General features: G+C 38.5%; 1 protein-coding gene across 2 annotated transcripts in view; it reads left to right on the top strand.

Annotated features, from left to right (window-relative positions):
• Nucleotides 1-21,629, top strand: part of Tusp (WD40 superfamily protein Tusp) — a 221,630-nt gene that overhangs the window by 43,814 nt on the left and 156,187 nt on the right. For both annotated transcript variants that reach the window (XM_071584214.1, XM_071584213.1), the window contains exon 2: nucleotides 18,000-18,164. In XM_071584214.1, the coding sequence (XP_071440315.1) occupies nucleotides 18,000-18,164 (165 nt within the window). The remainder of the gene's footprint in view (nucleotides 1-17,999; nucleotides 18,165-21,629) is intronic.

Raw genomic sequence — 21,629 nt, 5'->3', positions numbered from 1 at the left:
TATCTTTATTTTATACATACATGAAATTTTCAAATATGATGAAATTCTTCGTTGACATATTGGGTACAATTAGATTATTTTCAAAACTCGGTTAAGAAAAGATTTCAGGTAGCATTTGGTGACTTATAGTCTCGATCCGTCAACATTATCAGGCCGACAAATGTGACCCCATATGTCGATTTTTGCTATAAATTTTAAAATATGGCGTAAATTGTATCACGTGTATGCTATATTAAGAATATGTTTAAATATGTATGTTTTTGTCGTCATAAGTTTGTATGCTGTTGTGAGGAAGATGAATTTGCTTCCAGATGTCATTTATCCTTGTTTAATTCAAAATATGGCGTAAAAAGTATGAAATGTATATTATATTGGGAATGTGTTACCTTGTTCATTTATTCATGCTTACGAGCGGGTGCAGTATGAACGGAAAATCATCACGTTAGTCTCCCTAAATCATGTATCTTTGCATTCACGAAAAGCCTTAATAGCATTCTTTACTTTAACATATTTTGGAGGTAAAATAGTCCTATAGTTGGATCTTTGGGTGGGGTGGGAACGCCAGTGAAAATGGATCAATGTAGTGTGGCGACATGGAACTAAACATAGACATGTCATAGGTATGGACGTAGATATGAACATGGCGTCTTCATTAGGAGCTGGAAATGAGGAGTAAAAAATGGTTATATACACTTGATTAAATATCCCAGGGAAACTAAATGGTGACATTTGGAGCGGTGGGTACAAAAGTATATCCTATAGAAACGTGTAGGAGTTAGATAACATAGATATCACTTAAGAAGAAACGATATGGCCAACCAGTGGTGAACTCTATTATGAGATGATTTTTATGTTGAGTTTTAAGTGCAGAGAACAATAAAACAGTATATTTATATCTATATCCTACGCTGTCAGAATAACAGCTGGATCCCAATGATAAAGCGGGAAAGAAAATCGAGAGACACAGATGCTACATTATTATTTCCTATTCAAAAGATGTGCATAAATTGCTGGTAGAAGTTCATATAGGTAAAAGAAAGGCTCTAACATAATTGGAGAATGGAGCGCATTGGTTAGAGTTGGCGAGAGGAGTGATATAACGGATTGTAAAGCAATTTGGGAAGGGGTGACGAAACGCCGAAGGAGGAAAGACCAGTGGAACAAGAGGACTGAGGAAATAGGGGCTAATGTTTAAGAAACATCGGTTACCAAAATGCACCTTGAAAATACCAGGTTGAGAGAGATGGATAAAGAAGGTACTACATCGACTATATAGTGTCATTTGTCTCTATCTTGTACGATATAAAAGAATAAAGAAAGTATTATAAGGGCTATCCCGGTGAAGATATAAGTATTTACGAGTACCGCAACGTAGTGGCTAAGGTTATTAGTACGCGATACAATAATGTGTTAAGAGCATATGATAGAAAAAAATTCCTCTCCATGTAAAATTGTCCGAGGATGCCCATTAACCGGTTTGCCATGAACGCGCCTTGGTTTCATACGGCTTTTTACGAATACACTTCCCATATCACAAATACCTGACTTAATTGCAGTGTCTGTAGTGTTGCGGTTGCTGGAGGAATGTTAAGAGAAAAATTTAGCTTGTTTCCATACTTCATGGAGTCAGATGATTACTCAGTGGATGATCAGTTTGGGTCCAGGGAGGGGAGAGGAACGCGCCAAGCCATTGCAGCAGTGACGTTACTAATCGAGAGGTGAATAGATTACAATTAGGACTTATTTGTCTGTTTCGTAGATTTAGAAAAGGCGTTTGATAGAGCGAATTAGAAAAAAACTAATGAGTACATTGTAGAAAATAGGGATAGATAAATGGGGCAGGAGGCAAATCCGCAACATGTATATGTCTCAGACTACTCAGGCGCGAGTGGGGGATGGAGAGTCTGGATGACCAGTGTAAGGAAGAGGAGTAAGGCAGGGTTGCCCATTATCACCAGTGCTGTTCAACGTATATGTAGAGGAAATGATTAATGAGGCATGGGAAGAACTGGAGATAGGAATGAAAGCCGGAGGGGAATACATAAAATCAGTAATGTGTGCTGAAGACCAAGCTTTAGTTTGTCAGTCAGCCAAGGAGTTGCAAACTATGGTAAATTCATTAAAAGGTCATAGAGATAGGTATGGGATGAGAATTAATGTTACTAAAACAAAGATTATGCTGTTTATACGAAGAGTAAAGCTAAGGTAACTGTTAAAATAGGAGGATAAAAACTAGGACATGCGGAACAGGTTACCTATCTCGGAAGTGTTTTTCACCAAAAGGGTTGAAGTAGTAGATAGATAGAAAATAGTTTTTATTTCAGGGCGAGGTTGAGACTATGGAGCCTCTTCTACCACCTAAACCTAAAAAAACTCCTAGTAGGGACATAAATAGAAGATTTGCGTTAAGCAAAGAAGCTTTCACAAGGAGGGAAATGATGACAGGGACGTTGAATAAGGATGTTAAGAAAAGGCTCACTAAAACTTTTATATAGAGCGTAGTTAAGAAGGTTGCTATTTATATTTTCCGCTTAATATTAAAAAGACTAATTTATTGTTGAAAATCGCTTTATTGTTTTTATAAGTATTCTCCATGATAATAAATACACTTTTGCATGCGCTCGAACCGTTTTTCGTAAAACACTCCGATTGAGGTACCTACAAGCATGGTCTTTGAATACATCAACGGCTTCTTCAGGCGCCGAAAAACGTTGGCCATTCAATTTTTTCTTGATAAACGGGAATAAAAAGAAGTTATTTCTCATAAAATCTGGTCTGTTCGGAGGATGACCCATCAATTCGACGTTTTGGCCAGTCAAATAGGTAGTTGTTTCATCCGATCTACGAAAGCTTGAATTGTCATGATGAAAAGGGATCCTTCGTTGCCGCTTCTTTTTCCGTATTTCACCAAGCACTTCTGGCAAACACATGCTCGTTTACCTTCCAGAATTCGCGGTTCTAGGTTGCTCTAACGGTGCGGTTGTCACATGTCCAGTTATTCCGAAGAAACATCGATCATTTGCTTTGATGTGATTCGTGCACGAATCACTTTTGTCGGATTTGGCTCGTCTTGGAAGACCCACACAGTGGATTGCTGTTTTGTTTCGGGTTGATACGTATATATCCAAGATTTATCACCTGTGTAGATGTTTAACACAGCTTTTGATGCACCGGTATTGTATTTGTGGAGCATTTCTTTGTACCCATCGATACGAGCATCTTTTTGAGCTTTAGTCAAATTATGGGGGATCCAACGGGAACAAATGTTTTTCACAGCTAAATGTTCATGTAATATCTTATTGATGCTCGTCATACTCATTTCCAAGGATGCCTCAATGTCACGATAAGTCACAAGACGATCTTTCTTTATTAGTTATTGCACAGAATCAATGTTTTCTGGCACAACAACTGATTTTGGACGACCTTCATGACTTTTGTCGCTGAGCGAACGGCAGCCATGATGGAATACGTTATTCTAGCGTTTTACAGTGGCTAAGAATAGGGCTTCATCGCCAAAAGTGGAAGAAAGCTGATCGATGCACTCCTGTTTTGATAATACACGTCGATAGTCGTAAAAAATTATCGTACGAAAGTGTTCTCGAGTTAACTCTATTTTTTCGCTGAGACAAAATTTTCGAGTCACTGTACACAACACAAGTTATGATCAAATGACAAAATGTTCTGAAAAACATTTGCGTTAAAAGGGTCAGACTTTCAGGTGGAAAAGTCAGATAGCGCCTAAAGCACTTAGTGTTGTCATGGCTCAAGATATAAATAGTAACCCTCGTATATACGGCACGGAAACATGGCCATTGACGCAGGGTGATAGGCGTAGATCGGAGGCTTTTAAAATGGGGGTGTGTAGAAGAATGGAGACGGTGAAATGGACAGAACGGAACACAAACGAGGTTGTGCTTGGTATGGTGGGGGAGAGGGGATTGTGGGGAGAAATAATCAGGAGATAGGAAAAATGGATGAAAAGCATATTGATTGGCAGTGAGATATTGAAGAGGGGAGAATGTTAGGGAAGCGAGGAAGGAGCAGGAATAGAATGGGTGTGTTGGACGGAATGAAGGGAGGAAGGAAGTAAACATAGTTGAAGAGGGGCTTGTTGTGGAATAGATGTTGGGGTGTTTTGCTAGGGGAGAAAAGTGAATTGTTTGTCAGCTTTGTGCATCCTTAACCTTCTTTAACTGGTAGATGACCTGTAATCACAAAAAACTTCATGAAGTGGTACGTACATGATTCGAAAGATTTGAATCCAATTATTAAGTCATGATTTTGTTGGTGGGTTCATTCACCTAACAAACTCTACTGGTTCACTATGTCGCGGATGTCTCGCAATACCTCTAGTGCCTGTTTAAGTATGTACGTGTATATTTATGTTAATATTTTGTCCAAAAGTCTCGTCTATCATCTCTTATCATATAAATTATGTATATTCAGCATCTTATGAGCGGAATTTTTAAACTTTTCAATATGTTCATCCATTTATCTTGTAGAATACGCTTAATATGTAGCCAATTCTTTGTACCAAACGTACATTCAATGTATTATGATTTGTTTATAAGCCACTATTATATTTTTTACATACATACGTAATATCTTTTCATTTAGTGCCATTTCTATTCATCTAAGCTCTTCTTTAAATATTAGTTAGTCCTCATAAAATCGCTTGGAATGGGATTTAATTATGACGAAAAGCAACATTTTTTAGGTAATTAAATTCAGGCAATCGTTTGATCTGTTAGAGAGAATTTATGGTATCTGAACTCGAGGGATTTTTGGAATGGAGGCTACAGTGTCTAATTATGTACAATTTTCACAAACGAACAGAATAGGTTTTGGAGAGCGTCTAATAAGTGTCGCCCATTGGCATATCAAATTCCTCCTTTTGCTCGGATCTGATTATTTTATAAAACCGTTGATAATCAACGTATACCAAAGGCTTTCCAGTTTGTGATTTACAATTTCCTTTTCTTTGTTATCTCAAGTTAATCACATCGCCCCAAGAGAGACAATCCCCTTAACTATATTAACAAATTTCGCTCTCGTCGTTTAGATACAGTCATGCACAAAGCCTTCCAGCTAAATGCGTGCCTTACTTATTTTTTATCCCACTTCATGGCAAATTTGATTGAAGCCATATTAAATGACTCCTTCGAGTGCTTTCGTGCAATATTGTGCGACCCGAGATAACACGCCATACGCTTAGGAAAACTGTCGCAAGCACTGCATTTCCATAACACGCTAAACGTCTAGTCGGAAAAAAAGGTCTGGGACGGGGAAATTTCTCATTTTAAGTACCCTTCAGCTACTACCATCGGATGGGAATAGGTCGCAGCTGTTTCCGCACCTGCTCACCAAAAGGGTATCGTGCTCTCCGGAAACTTCGTTCCATTAGCCGCTGCTAGAAACCGTGGTCAAATGAATTCCTAGTTCGTCCGTGACGGTTTAGCGGAATTTAAATGTCGTCATCATCTCCTCAACTTGAGAATTCTTTCTCTACCACCTAAACTCGAGACTTTTATAACTTCTGAATAAAGTAACGAGCTACTGGTCTTACTAATTGACAGGGCAAATGTAATGTCGGCTGGTGATTATTTTATGCTGTTTTCCGCTCCCGGAATCTCATATTAAAAGTATCAAAATAAAAAATGTAAAAAATTTGAGTCGCCACGCCAGAAAATGGCAAAGTTTTTCGTCTGGTACGTTAGTGAAGGAGCGATGAAGAGCTGCATTTCTGGCGTTCAATGGTTTGCCTAAACGGAAAAAAATCTCGGCAAAATGTGAATTTGGGCTGGCTTAGAGAAAATTCCTTCGCTTGAGGTAGGTACTTTGCTTTAAATGAAAATATCTCATTTTTATGGCCCTTGCTCTGTGGTAAATTATAGTTAAATTATTCCTTTCAAATGCTCTAGCGTTTTTAGTTTTATCCGTTCAATGCATCTCCTTTCAGATTGAGAAAAGCCGTTTTTAAGTGTCGTGAATGGCGCTCATGCCTTTTATTTATTTATTTTTAACTTAATGCCTCTGACGCCCTTAGGAAGGCAGTTATTCTTCTCTCTGCCGTGTATTTTTATGTGGAATATCAAGTGAAAAAGTTCTCTGCCTTTTCCTCTCAGGCATCTAACTAGCAACTCATTGGTTAGAAAAATAAGACATGCACCCTCTCTCATTCGAAAGAATGCGAGCATTGTTATGTATTTGTTTTTTTAGATAATTCTCTTTACACTGTTTTTAATTCTTTTAATCCCATGTTTTAAGTATAATATTTGAAAATGTTTACGTGGTGCAACATATCACACTAATCAGTATCGTAGTCTGAATGAAACTAGGATCAGTAACCTCTGTAATGCTGTTAACTTTATTTTAATGAGAAATTCCGGAAAATGGGAGCTTCTTACGTTTTAGTGGCGACTTACTTGGTGCTATAGGTTTTTCATAATGAAATGACAAAACAAAAATGGGGATTGAGGGCAAAATGAAATGTGACACTGTGTGATATCACAAGAGGAATGTGACTTCACTTAGTATTATAAAGGAAGTGTTGCAGGAAATATGCCGTCATATGGAGATTAAATAAGCATTACGATTTTTTTCAATTGCGATATAATCTAAGATAGCCGATAAAATAAATCCGTACTCTGATGCGTGGAAAGATTAATGCTCGAATTTGTAGCAGTCCAAGTTAATACTAGAGAGCGAGTATTCCTAGAGTCAATAAAGGTTTTATAGATGACAAAAATTCTCCGATATCGATAATTTGGCCTACCTGGAGGTCATTATTGGCAAGAGAAAAATATACTCCCATGTCAAACCTACAAACTTCTCCCTCCAGTGATAGTCACCTAGTTGAAGAAATATCGATATCAGAAAATGTTCCCCCTACAACCCCTTTTATTGGCTCTAGGAATAGAAAGTTATTGGTCTTTGTCACTGAGTAGCTCACAAATTGTATTATTATTTGAAAATTGGAAAGCTGGAAGGATATAAAAGGGTCAAATGTGACGAAGTATCGAGACGAGGGGAAACTTTGACGTCGTGTGATGACCCGACGCACGGGGAAGGGGCTCCAAATTGGATAAAATATACGTGACATTATATTTCCTCTGTCATTTGAACGAAGAAGGAAAAAATATTCTCAAATATTTCCCCACTCTTAATGATCAGCGACTGAAGATCATGGTTTCAATTGAAACTTCCAAAAAATAATAATTACCATCGTTATATTTTACGTAAATATGTGGAATGATACTAATATAGACATATTATTATATTACTATCATTGTATGTGGTGCGGGGATTACAAAGTTTTTAGGTCCACCATAGTAATGTGGGTGAACATAGATAGGAATGGGTATAGTTTCTCAATAATGAAATTAATTTAGCGGCTGAAACCAAGTTTGAGCGGGCTGTTATAGGTTCCTCTCATGTGTGTTTTGGATGAAAGTGGCACCGCTTTGATCCAAGGTATGATAGTCAAGTGCAATAGTTGGCGAGACGTGAAGTGTGATAGGTAGTAGTAGATAGGGAACGAGGCGAGTGGCTTTTGTTCACCCAAAGGCAAAGAGAAAGGGCGAAGGGGCTGTATTTTGTGAACTGTAACTGCGATATTGGATCAATCAGCTGCTTTGACTCAATTTCGAGAGTATCAAGATGTAATCTCTTGAGGAACAATTCTGAGAATCTGGTTGCGAATTTTGTGATAAGTGAGATTTATGCACGGTGCTCCAAGAGGACATACTTTTAACTTAGTGAAGTTGTACTATTTACTGGTGTAGTGATGAAAACCTTAGTGACTGGTGTGCGTTCTAAATAGCGCTGTTTTTTAGGGAATCAAACCCAGTGAATAGTATCATTTTTTAAATCTTAGCAAATATTTTTGTTTCGCGTTGTGAGGCTTATTAGTTATGATATGCACTCCTTTTTTTAAAATGTATCTTCGGGATTTTGAATTTTTTTTCTTAACTATCCAGTTAGTTGTAAGTACATGTATTGTTTCTCATAATGAACTTCAAATAATTTTAATTAAATAACTGCAAGTGTGGAAGCTCTCTCTTTGAATTTTAATGCACCATTCCACCGAACTGTGAAATGTATCGGAGTTGCTATAGTTCTCGTCTTAGTGATAGTGTTCCTTAGTGTTTTACAAGTACAAATATATGAGTTATTGAGATTCGATAATTAGGTTTATTAGAAAGTCTAATTTCCACTATGTAAGTGTTTCATGTTTGTGATAAAACTGTCGTTAGTTGAGAAAAGAAAATAATCTCCAAAGTATCCGTAATTTTTAGTCAGTTCTCTTCGACGTCCGCCTGTAACAGCCAAACAGGTAATCAGATTGATATTCATTTTTTTTAAATAGCTGCAATTCTAACTTTGCCCTTGAAATTATGTGTTTGTTTAAGTAAGCTGTCTGTCTGTTCGTTTAGTTAAGAAATTGTACCAAATGAAACTTTAAGATGTTTTTATGTCGTTTCAAACCAATTTAAACGGTGTTGAAAGTTATTTCTATTTTTTGTGGACTTTGAAGCTATAGTTTTGCCAGTAATCGCACTTAAGCATAAGAAGGGTGAGAATTAATTGCTTCCTCTGTTAAAGACATCCCTTTCGGCACTTGAGCGAAATCAATATTTTCGCATTGGAGAGCTATCTTTTTTATGCGTTGGCACGGGCCCTTCCGATCGATAAATTATTTTTCCTCTCTTTTTCATCCCTGTCTTCACCCTCCTCCGCCTATTGCGCTTGTCATTTAGTATAGCCATTAGAGATAAGGCGATGGCATGTAAATTGACTACACCCATCGGATGCGGTTAACGTGCTCTACCCGAAATATTTCCATTCTTCCATTTTGAGTTTTAGACATGATAGAGGCAAGTATCGTCCTTGTGATATATTTTTTTTCTCAAGCATTTGCGGGAAGGTTTCATCGCGCACACCATTTTAAGTCATGAAGTGTAAACGGTTGAGAATATTCATTTCCACGATTCTGCCGAAGATATTGGACGTCCAATGCTCTAGGATACTGGACATATGTAACAGGGATTGCCACCGCTTTTATTAACCTCTTTAATTCATTCCAACATAATATTTTTTATTTCATGACCTTGTATGAAAACATTATTTCTTCATGATGATATTACTTGTAGAAACCATATTTTGGAAACGAAGTATTATTCATTGGACTTCATTGGATTTTCTGTGCGCCCCTTAAGTTATGGTACTCAACGTTTTCTTATGTAGGTGACAAAAGAACTATCGATCGACGGGATGTAATGCTATCAAACGCTGGTGTGACACTTGGCAACTAGAATTGAACTTAAAAAAGTGCGTCGTGAGTAATTCCCTCCCGAACGCCTACTGCGCCGGGAACACCGAAATGGAATGTGTAGACTAAATTAAATCCATGGGCGTAAACCTCACTCACGGCCTCTCCTGGGTGAAACACATACGGGGAGTATGTGGACAAGCTAACGAAAAATTAGTATTTATTTGAAGAATACTAGGTAAATGTGATGAAAAGGTCAAAGAGAAATGTTATCTGTCTTTGGTTAGGCCTCATTTAGAGTAGGTTGCAAGTATATGGCATTCTCAAGAAGTTGGATTAATTGACGAATTAGATCGCTTGCAGTTTAGAGGAGCTAGATTTGTAAAACGTTGTTATGATTAACTTCATAGCGTATTCCAAATATTAGTGGAGCTAGGCTGGGAATCGCTCACGGAGCGAATGTTAAATTGCAGATTAAATCTTTTGCATTGCTGGAAGAATATCTCTTTAGCGGTGATGCTGAAAATGTATTATTACCCCATTTTACTACGGTAGAAGAGATTACGTCAAAAATATTAGAGAGAATGAGTGTCGAACAGATAGATTTAAGATGTCATTTTTTCCTCGAACGATAATAAGGGTTCATAATAACATTGTTCGACCGCGGTAGGGGTTATATTTGGGTCAAAGTTAGTCTAAGTGTGTATTCACCCCCTGCTACACATCCGAGCGATGTCTTGAAGGGTATCAAAATATCTATCTATATCTACCGGATAAAGATTACAAAGGAACTTTAGCAACATGAAGAATCATGAATTTTCGTCACTTCTACAAATATACAATGTAACATATGCCTTTACCTTTTTGTGTCATCTTATTTTTGCTTACTATTTCATATACGCCATCCGAGTACTAGACAATGGAATTTTGATATCGAAATTGCTTTACGAAGGCAAAAAATACTTTTCCGATGATAAAAAATATGCAACCCACTTAAGAATATTAAATATAATTACCCTAGGTGATTTCCACATTTTTAGGGCTCCGTCCGCGTATGTCGTTTAAATGTACAACAGTTTCGCCAGCTATCCTGCTGGCGTCCTCAGGTCAAGGATGAAAAGAAGCTTGTTGTCCCGTCTTATATAGGAAAAATCCGGCGCCAATACCGGGAAATTTCTTCGCCAATCAGGGAACGTCCTCATATTTGCGCGGAATAATTCTTTTCCACGCACTGTGGAGTGGATATCCATCCTCTCTGTTAAAATTTTCTGGCCTTTTAACGATTTCAATGGCCTCTCTGATTATTCTCTGGAAGTATTTTCCTTCTTTCGCTATTATTTTAGCGTCGTCGAACAGAATACTTAGAGTGTCCAGGTTCACTCCAGGCGTGCTCAGCGATGGCCGATGCTCTAAACTGTTTGGCCTTGGTTGCCTTCTGGTGTTCACTCATGCGTGTTTTCAGCGCTCTGCATGTTTCACCGATGTACCATTTGCCACAGGAGCATGGCACTTGGTATACGCCTTCTGATATTAACGGTGAAATTTCATCCTTGGGTCCGGGTAGGGTGTCAGCTATCTTGGTGACGCAGTTGAATCTGGTCACCACATCATGCTTCCTTAAAGCCCTCGCGATTCTTTCCGAAGTCCCTGCGATGAAGGGGATGGTGACGTAAGCCTTCGGTCGTGGTCGGGAGTCTTCCTCCCTGTCAGGAACAGCGGTGGTTTGTCTCTTCTTTTCTTCCTTCTCGGCCCTTTTTTGGATCATATGAGCGCTGTATCCATTCCTTTGCAGGGCATTTGTCAAGTGTTTCTTCTCGTTGGCAATAGAATCGGAGTCACATATTTTATATGCTCGGTTGACAAGTGTGTCTACCAGTGAGGTCTTCTGACTGGGATGGTGGTGCGATGCAGCATTAAGGTAGCGGTCGGTGTGAGTAGGTTTCCTGTATACTCTGTGTCCAAGCCTCCCATTCCCTTTATTTCTATACTCTACTTCTATATTCTTTATTTCTATACTTTACTTCAACTATAGTCAAGCATGTTTTCCACCGAGACTTACGCGGGCGGGCCTGTAGACGAAATCTCAAACATCTCATCTAGAGGTCGCCATATTCTGCTAGACAATTGAAGTTGGTAAATTCTTCAAGTGATGCGACGTCAAATCTCCCCATACACATGCGACCAGGGCTACTCCAGTCGTCTATTTATTTATCTCTCTCCAACTGTGAAGAAAGTACAGCTTCGTTAGAAAAAATGACTTTGAAATGATTGAAAATGATTTTTTTACTACCATTGTTTTATGTGCAGACACCTCATCCGGAGGGACTTTTGCAAAGTTTGTATTTCGATTTATTTAGAAAATCGCTGCTGTTGTGTTCATAATTATTTTATGTGATATCTTTCTCAAGACCATCCGTAGACACACGGCCAATTTTGAGACACGACGAAAACTTGAGCTTAGGTCGCAAATTTCAAAGCGATATAAAAACTGACTAGATTGCGTGACTTTATCCCGCCAGGGGCAGGAAGTTGCTACTAGACTAAATCGGATAATAATTATTACGCTGAATAGTTATATGAATTTCTTTAATTCATTGAAGTTGTAGGTGGAGTCTGGAAAGGATAAAGACAAACGTTTGCGTTGTTTATAATGCTTGAAAAAATGTTCTGTTGCCGTGATGGTTATAAAAACATTCGTGTAAATTTTAAGAAATAATTTCTGCTGTGTTCCGATAGATCTGAATCATTGGTTGTATACATGTCTGTTTACTTCGAAAGATCCGAGTACTTGCGATAAAATGACCCGGAACCGTATGCAAGGATGTAGCTCAAAAACTGTTTTCTGCGGAAAAATGTGCTCTGTACTATTTAATTCCATTCCTTTTGGAGAACTGAGGAAAAACTCTTTTTCTCTTTTTTCATCTATAAATAAAAGGTTATGGTCATTTCAGTACTGCGTCTGTCACTACTATTCAATAGAGTTAAGAGATTGAAATTAACCTTAATACGTTGGATACGTATGCTTTCCTTGGCTGCCAATAGGAATTTCTGTTACATTGTTAATACATTGCCAATGAGAAATAATTTGATTCTATGTAAGGTTATGCAATTATATTTATCTTTTTTTACGTATATTATTTAGCTTTTTTTTACAAAGGTTTACGTAACATTTGAGACGAAAAACTGTACGTAGACACATAAAAAAATGATTTTTAACATTGTAATAATCGTGAAGCATTTCGCATGCCTAACGTTGGCTCCTCTTCACAGTCTCCATTTCACCTTCATTGGTACTTGAAAGATAATAGATTACATCCCACTCCATGTCAAACGGTGTTTAAATTCGGATTAGATAAAAACAATTTGGACTAGCTTTTTAAGGGCTCACCTTTGCCCCCCCCCCCCAAATTAGGTGTCCAAATCGCAGACGTGAACGTGACCATCTTCTTTTCGTAGACTCTTTACCCACGTGTAAACGAAAATCACCCCCGTCGACCGGAGGGAGTGTAACGCATCCATCACCGCCGCCAATTGCTTCCGCTCTTATTTGTCGATTACTTCTCCCCCCCTCCCCTTGGAGAACTTGAGTGGGTGATATTTGAGAAGGCCAAGGGCCATTTACGCAGCGGCCAATCGCAGGCTTTCCCAAGCTCTCTGGCAGCCGCTGACCTCCTCCGCCTCCCTCCGTTTGGAAAGAGGTCAGACTTGGGTGGGGTCCGCGTTCAGGATGAATCGCCCGTTTCCCTTTCGCCATCGGGAGATAATGCACTCACAGGGTCGGCACACTACGCCGCTGCGGGCAGGCACGACATTTTTGCCCCGGGGGGAGGGGAGAGATGGAATAGTGGGTAGGTGGAATTCTCGGGACGATTTCGGACGGCGAGCGGATAATGGGCTCTCGTGTGACTCGTCCCTTCTGCTAACTGCCACCCTTGCTCAATTTCACCTATTTGCCTCGTTTATTTTTCACGTGAAACAATATGTAGTTTTCCCGGAGGCCGCAAGACGGCAAAGGCGTCGTAATACCGTGGATGACTGAATAAATGTTTAATGGTAATAACATGGGAATCAGCTGAATTTTTTTCCACGAATAAAACATGCAAGAAAATTCTGTACCGAAGGTTGAAAGGTGAAGAGAGTAATTTGTGGCTTTTTGATACGCCGAAAGATAGAAAATTGCAATTTTCTACGCATATCCATCGATGGAGTAATAAGTATTGTATAATCCAGTGGAAAAAAACATTGGTCGTGTTATTCAGTATGTTGAAATTACACCATTTAAAGTCTAATACTAATAGGCTGCTTTTTGCTCAAAAGTTTATATAAGCCCATGTCCTGTCCTTGCTATCAAATGTTGAGTTAAAAACATGAGTAGGTTTTACTGCATGATTTGGGTTATAGTTTTAGAAAAATGTGAAAACAGGAAATGCAGGGAAGAAAATTCAATCCTAGAGGTGAATTATAGAACAAATTAAGAGAAGTCAATCAGATTCGTAGCCTGAGTTATATTTTATTCATTTTCCGATTGGATTATTATAATTCTGCCATAAAGTTATTTTTAGGATATCATCATTTAGGTAAGCCTTGGTATCATACGGACGGAATCCTTTTCTTGGGGGCATTTTCATGATGAATTATATCGAAATATTTAATAATTTTGTTAGGTTAAAGTAAGTTGATGCTTAATCTTCAATCATATGGAGTGATTGAAATAATCGGACTGAGTATATATGTACTCTTGAACTTAAGTGACGAGTTGCACCATTGTTTATGCAAACATTTGCGAGTAGAAATTTAATTCGTTTTGCCATTGCAGGCATGGGGTGTAGGCAAGAATGGACCTTTAATGAGTCTTGATTGAGACACTGCTGTAATCTATTTCTTTTGATGATTCGTTTGCTGGAAATTCATACATGGATTGCCTTTGTCTGTGTTTTATGCTTTGAAATGCCTTGAATTATAAAGAAGGCTTGCTGAAAAGCTCCCAAGGAAGGGAACTGCCTTTCAATCTGCGTCCATTCACCACGGTGATCAACACGGTTGTTGGTTTTGTTTGTTGAGCGAAGAAATCACCTCAAACTCAGCTCATATTGTCAGTATTTCACACACTGGGTAGCGAAGACCAGCTTCTTTCCCTGATCCATCAATAGAGCCCATGAATTCTGAAAATGTTGTCCAGAAAATCTCACCTCGTGGGTTTTGCTCTACTCGTAGGTTCCTTACGAATAAGAGAACTGTAATAAACTTCGTATTCAGCTTGAGAAAGAAGTTACTTAAAAGAAAAAGAAGTTACTTAATGAAAGTTTACCTCACCGAATAAAATCACATTTATAAGTCTTCTGTTCACTAAGAGTGAACTAGTTATCGAACAATGGCTATAGAACACTTTGAAATATTGTACATACATATTCTGCGCTTATTTTTGTTTACTGTCGCTTCTCCATTCATATTCCTCAGTCGCTGAATAAGAGTTAATGGCCTATAAAATATTTATTATATTTTTAGAAGGTTTCTCGTGGAATCCGAGCCAAAAATATGACGCGAGTTTGTTTTCAGAACTTTTCATTCTATATTTAGTGTACAGTTGCCTCTCGAGTGGTTTCCATACTCCTTCAAACATCACCATCACAAATTCCGAGTTCTCTTTGTCACGAATGAATGTTTTACCCTTCCGGATCAGGTTACACCACCTAAATTCTCCCTCACTTCGCACAATAAAAGATAGAAAATATGAGATCCGAAGTGACGAAGACAAAGGAGAGTGGCGCGGGAAAGAGAGAGAAATTCACGACACGGGCATGAAGAATGGGGCATTGATGCGATGTGGCGTCAGTGTGCTGATAAATTATCTCAAATGCGAATTTCTGGATGATAAGTGAGCGTCTGCGGCGGGATGGATGAAGCGGAGGCTTTCTATTGAAGTGAATTCCCTGGGTGATTGAGGTGACCTTTCGCATCACAGGGTTCGTCGCTTGTTTGAGCAGGAGGAGGAAGACTTGAAAAAGTTACCGCCCGGATTCTTTTGACAAGGACTTTGAACGACACCTCGATGCCTTAGCCGTCCTTATGCATACATTATTCCTCCGTAGCATTGGAACATTTGACAGGGGTGGCTGTGAAGCGAATAATCAATAGCGTGCTATGACATTTAGGATATGCCACTGGCTCCGGACGGAGTGTTGATGATGGCGCTGATATAGAATGTGTCCGCCAAGTGCTTCAACGTTAAAGCCGTAGGAAGTGTTTTTCGTGTCTATAGATTACCTTTGTCATCAACGAGTAAAGCCGCAAATGCGTTAAATATCTGATAGACGACCGCTTCCCGGGAGAATGACGATCTTTTTGACGAAAAATTACGAAATTTGTATGTCATTAGACTCTGCGAAGTACTCCAATGCCCAAATTATCCAGGTTTCATTAGTAGTTGCCCGTTGATGATGATTTTTTTTGTTACTCATATTAGAGATCAATACATGTGAATTCGGCTCTTCATATGCATCGAGGATTGAAGTTAAATTATCATCAATGGAATTCAATTATAGTGGTTCTTGATTTTGACCATTCAGAGGCAAGTGAAACTTAAGCAGTTGACAACCAAATCTCCCTTCGTAGCAAAGATAGTATCTCCGATCGGATAGAGAAGAAGGATTGAGACTATCGAGCTCATTGCTTCCAAGAGCTAAGAGATGGTTTTGTTGCGTGGAATTGGGACCTGCTTCGTATTTCTTATTCGTCGTCATTGTAAAGTAATATGCATAGATTCGATTAGAATTTGAAAAGTAAAAATGTGTTTTTCTCCAGGGAAAAGTACAAACTTTTTATTCTACCAAAGCTACCTGTTCGAAACATTTTTCCTGGAAAGGTTTCGCCTAGGGCATGGGTTTGAAAGGTAATGGGTTATGAAATTTTATCAATGGCCTAAAAATCAAATTACTCACATAGTAGTTTGAGATATTAACCTGAACTAGAATATGATTAGAAAAAGGTGATTAGAACATGAGCTTGAGAGTACTAATTCTGAAATGAATATGTTTAGACTTGATTTTAGGATTCGGTCGTCGGAAAGAAAGGTACCCTTTCTAACTAACAACTTTGCTTTATCAGTGGATTCAGTTATTTTTTTCATGATTGATTTTAGGATGCAAATCAAGATACATAAGTCGTTAATCCATTGTTACTTTTTCCAGGTATGAGCATGAACTGCGCGAAACAGGTTTTTATTATCATTGTTGTGAAACTGAATATTCGTTTTATACGATTAAATGATACACTTTATTAATGGCGTTTTTACAAATCGCTTTTATAAAATTCTCTCGGTTATCGTATGCTAAGTGGTTTAAAATATTGTCAAATTTTATACCTTTTCAGCCATTTTGGCATTTTAATCAGAATACTTATTAGTTTTGAATGATCAGTCTCTATCACTTAGAATCTGTTCTGTAGATCTAGGGATCTGACTTGCACAACACCCGCGGTCATGTCTATAAAACTGGATAAATAAGTAAATTTACGAATTCTCCAACATTTGAATTCCAAGAATAATAATCCTGAAAAGTTTTCAGAAGAAAAATTTGCTGGTAGGCCTGAGAGCTTATAAAAACAGCCACTGAGTGATGAAAGAATAATTGAGTTTTCCTACATTGTAACTCAATATCTGCGAGATTACTCTTTGAGAGTTAATGGAATGTTTATTAAGACGTTACTACAGAGGTAATAAAAGCGTCCAAAATTCGCATATGAACGAGCTCTATTAGGTTTCTCGAGCGGGAATTGAGCTACCACCCTAACAGTATGGGAAATCAATCTCTTCACCTTATCCACATCTAAGCACCGCGCATAAAACCGGATTTTTACACATTTAAATGAGCAAATAAGTTATATCTATTCTTTGACACGATTTTGTCATGGTTAAAAGGTTTGCCACCCACATTGATTGAACAATGAGATATTATTTCCAGAAAAGAGAACTCCGACTTTGAAAATTAATCGATTTTCATGCTCTCAGACCTTTTCATATAAGAATTGTGCAAAAATCCAGTTTCCTTATTTTTTTCTTGTCTGAATTTTGTCTGAGCTGAAATCATTGGACTAAAAGTGTATCACCGTGACAGGGATGTATATAGATTAGTTAGAATACAAGTTAGGAGAGATGTACTGCAGTTATTTATAGCACACATTTGTGTAATCTTTGTTTTAAGCCAATGCGTCGATAACCTCTCTTGAACTTGGGTTGAATTGAATTTTATTAATGTTAATACTTACCATTACTAATAATTGGAAGTTTTTTGTGGCTAATATTTTGTATAATATAGATAAGCTAAATTGTGGAGTTATTTTGAAATATTCTCCCTGCATTAAAAATGTAGATAACTCCTGATTAATTCAATGATTTTTTGGTTTCGTATACAATTGTAAATCGAATAAGATTTGGCAGTTTTCTCTTAGCTAATGCTTCACTCTTAACCTGAGCTATATTAGGCATTTTTACACTACCTTCATTTCCAATAATTTAGGCAACTGGTACGGAAAAACGATGGAAAACGATCGAAGGATGATTCTTGTAACGTTCGTAGGCTAAACGGTCCAATGGAGCCACTGGCAGACTGGTGCCACAAATGGTGAAAAATAATCCCAGGAACTCGATTACTCTTTTACTTGATACTGTTTTGTATCTTTAAAGCTTCAAGACTCGGGAATTTCTCATTTCCTCCTCTCTCTCCAATTCCAGGATGAAGGCTGGAAGTTGAACAGGACCAATTACTACCAAGAGGGGTGGCTGGCCACGGGTAACGTTCGTGGCATCGTCGGAGTGACGTTCACCACTTCTCATTGCAGAAAGGGGGCGGAGTCTCCGCTGCGCACCAACTATAACCTCCGAGGACACCGGTCGGAGGTGAGTACAACATTTTGTTTGTTTTTTCCTGGTGTATCACCGCAAACGTCCACTAGAATCCAATCTTCTTGAGGAAGGATCACGGGAGAGGCAGGAATGAAAAGAGAGCGATGTTAAATTACTTTAGTCTTGCGATGCAGTACTAATAGGCAAAGGGATATCCAAACTACCTAAAACGCCTAAAAAATTCCCATACGTAGAAGCATGAGGTGAAAGGATATTTTGTGTTTTATTCTTTAGGACATAAAAAACAGTAGCATGTAGTGCCATGGTCCATGAAAATCCTGCTCAAAGCAGATAGGCCAATACTAAAAACATTTTAAACCAGCGGGGTCTAAATTGACGAAAAATCTAAATTGGAAGGCAAATTAGTGTGCGTTGGTATAAAGTTGTTAAATTTCCTTTCACCGACTAATGCGGGAGGCGTGGAATGACTGGTATTTCTATTATCATTCCAACCTATCTTCTCCGATAGTCACATTTTACTGAGGTGCATGTGCTTGGTGAGTTTTCAGTCGAAAAAGAATATCGAAATTGGGTAAGTGTGGCCGCCCTGAGATGTTTGTGGGCCGTGTCATTTTGGAAAAAATCGCATTCGAATTTCCTGAAAGGTGTTGAGTTGGATGGCCCCATTGCACGCGAACCCGTGTTTCCACCAGTGCCCTGCCGAAGAAATACGAGTGGCTGTATTAAACTTTGAGATGATTAAATGTCGCTTTGTGGTCGCGTTTTGCTGCAGTGCGGGCGTGGGTCCATCCATTCATCGTCCCATTCCAACGGTGTCAAACCTACAGACCTATCCTACCCTCTGGAGGGGGGATTTTATAGCGAACGTTTATTTTTCCTTCTTTCTTCGATTCCATTTTGCGCGCAAATTGCATGTGTGCTCATGCAAATGACAGACGTACTTCAAAACATCGCCTTGAATGCGTGGTTTTGAAACCATTTATTTTATTTTTTTAAATGAAAGAAACCTTTCAGGATTTTGACTCCGGGTGAATATGGCGAATTAAAAGACATTAATATGAGTTTAGGGTGTAATTTTTACGAAAAAAGTCATCTTTCACGGCTGGTAACTGATTTAATGATGATGACAGTCTCATCGTCAAAACTACATATGCAATTGTTCTTTCTTTGTATTTCTGGGTTTAAACGTCTTAATCAATGTGTTTATATATTTGTGCGTCACCAAAAAGCGTTTTTTTGAAGATATATATAAAAGAGCACTCACATTTCAGAAAGTTTAAGCTTTTGACCTTCTCTTGGGTCTTCTTCAGGTCAGACTGGAAGGTTTCCGGGGGAGGAAATGCAAGATCTGGGGGAAGGGGGCAGCTAGCTATGCTGGGAAGGGAATTAGTGATGAAGGTTAAGACCGGGAATTTCAAAAGATCGGAAAGCTAATATGTACGCGGATTCGTGGGTTGGTGACTGAATCGGGTAGGGATTCTAGGATGGTTTGGGAGAAACACTGGTTGAAGGAAAGGTTACGGGAATTCGCCCCCTTATCCATTTGAATTAATAATCACCGCTACTCCTGTAATTCTGGTTCACTCTCTTATCTTCCTATCCCTTTACACGCAAATTCCCGCAACCCTACCTTCAACCAGTGTTCCTCCCTAACCATCCTAGAAAAACTACCCTATTCAGCCACGAATATAGGGGTAAGAACTCGCAAATATGCATATATAATTACTTTCCGATATTTAAAAATTCCCACCCTTAACCGCCATCTTTAATTCCCTTCCCAGCATTCCCTGCAACTCCCCCGCCCCTAGACTCCATAGACCTCGTCCGAGACCTTCCAGTTTCACCTGAAAAAGGCCTCAGAGAAGGCCGAAAGCTCAAACAATTTAAAATGTGAGTGTCCTTTTACGTGTTATCTATTTTATTTTATTCTAATTTGACGCCCAAATGTTATATTGTTCTCGTGAGTGCATCAAGATTATCCATATTTGCGTGTATATATATATACACGCAAATAACAAACTTGGACGGCAACAAATAATATACGAACACATAAAAAGAACTCTCACACGATCTTTCTTAATAATTTTGGCGGATTTTAGCTCCGTTTTCCTCGGAAGAAACAGTAGTGCTGCTGTTACAGCTGTCAGTAGTACAGTACTACTGTTTCTTCCGAGGAAGGCAGAGCTAAATTCCGTTTAAACTATTAAAAAATAACGTGTGAGTGTTCTTTATATGTGTTCTTATATTGTTTGTTTCTGTCCAAGTGTTTTATTCAACACTCCCGTGTTACTTCATCGAAATCATAGTTAATTTGTCCGTACGATTGAGATCGTGCGGACAAATTAAATTAAACGCTCATGTTAATTGCATTTTTACCGATAAAGTTAACTATTATTATAACTTTGGGCTTTAAAACATTCATTGTTTTTTCCACGCATCAAATTACCGCGAAAGCTCCAATGTCACCAGAAAAATCTTCATCTGTTTAACGGCCGGCCATTACAGTGGTGTTGAATGTTGGGAAAGGGCATTACTTACCAACTTGGGTGGGAGAGCTTGTTATAAAGATATTGCTCTCGATAATCTGGTAGTTGTGAGCGAAAACGACGCCATTCAGGCTCTAGGGAAGTTGGGGAAAATTTTTCACTACTTTAGTACATCCCATAACCATTCACACCACTTTCCATTTCTGGTTCGTCGGGCTAAGATATAGCCACTGCTCTAACTTCTGCATCCCCTTAGTTTTTGGGTGGCGAGCCGAGTGCTCGTAAATCCTTAAACGGTGGAGAGAGAAAGAGAGAGGGAGTTTGGGAGGGCGCGGAAAAGATAGATAGATAGAGGGATAAAGTGTGTGTGTGGGACAGAGAAATCGATTCTTTTTTGCGGAAGGTTTGTCATATCGATGGTGGGCGATCGGTGCGGGAAAATTTCAGGAAGGGTTAGTGTGGGAGAAGGGTAAGAGGGAAGGAAATGAGGGAGAGGAGGAAATGCTGATTCATAAGGCTCAAACGAAATTGATTTTCTGCTCCTCGGATTTGGTTCATTTTATCGTGCCTTACCCTCGTCTGGAATTTTCGACGCTTTTGTATTTGAGCGCCGAATATTGGAATTGAACGAATCTTTTGCATTGCATGGACTGAGTTGTGTTCGTGTCTTCGGTGTAACTATTTCATATTATTGGATATTTTGTAATATTTCGTGAGATGTTTTAATCTTCATTGTAGGTGCGAATAAACACAGTAGTCTCCCAACTTAACTAAGATGTGTTACGCTATTTTTATCATAAATGGAAGATTTCTCTCTGTCGGCCCACATAGGAAGCCATAGAATTATTAAGTGTTCTTAATTAAACATTAATTAAACATTAAGTGTTCTTCGAATTTTTCTTCTCCATGAAGAGTATATTAAAACGTTCAGTTTTACTGTCGAAAAAAATCACCAGGAACCAATGAAAAAACTTCTAAATATCATTCTAATATGTAAGTTTCACTGAGAAGG

This window comes from Hetaerina americana, unplaced genomic scaffold (assembly GCF_022747635.1).
Source record: "Hetaerina americana unplaced genomic scaffold, ioHetAmer1.1.p SCAF_17, whole genome shotgun sequence".
NCBI lineage: Eukaryota > Metazoa > Arthropoda > Insecta > Odonata > Calopterygidae > Hetaerina > Hetaerina americana.
The sequence above is the reverse complement of the archived record's forward strand: the minus strand, read 5'-3'. Positions and strand labels throughout refer to the sequence as shown.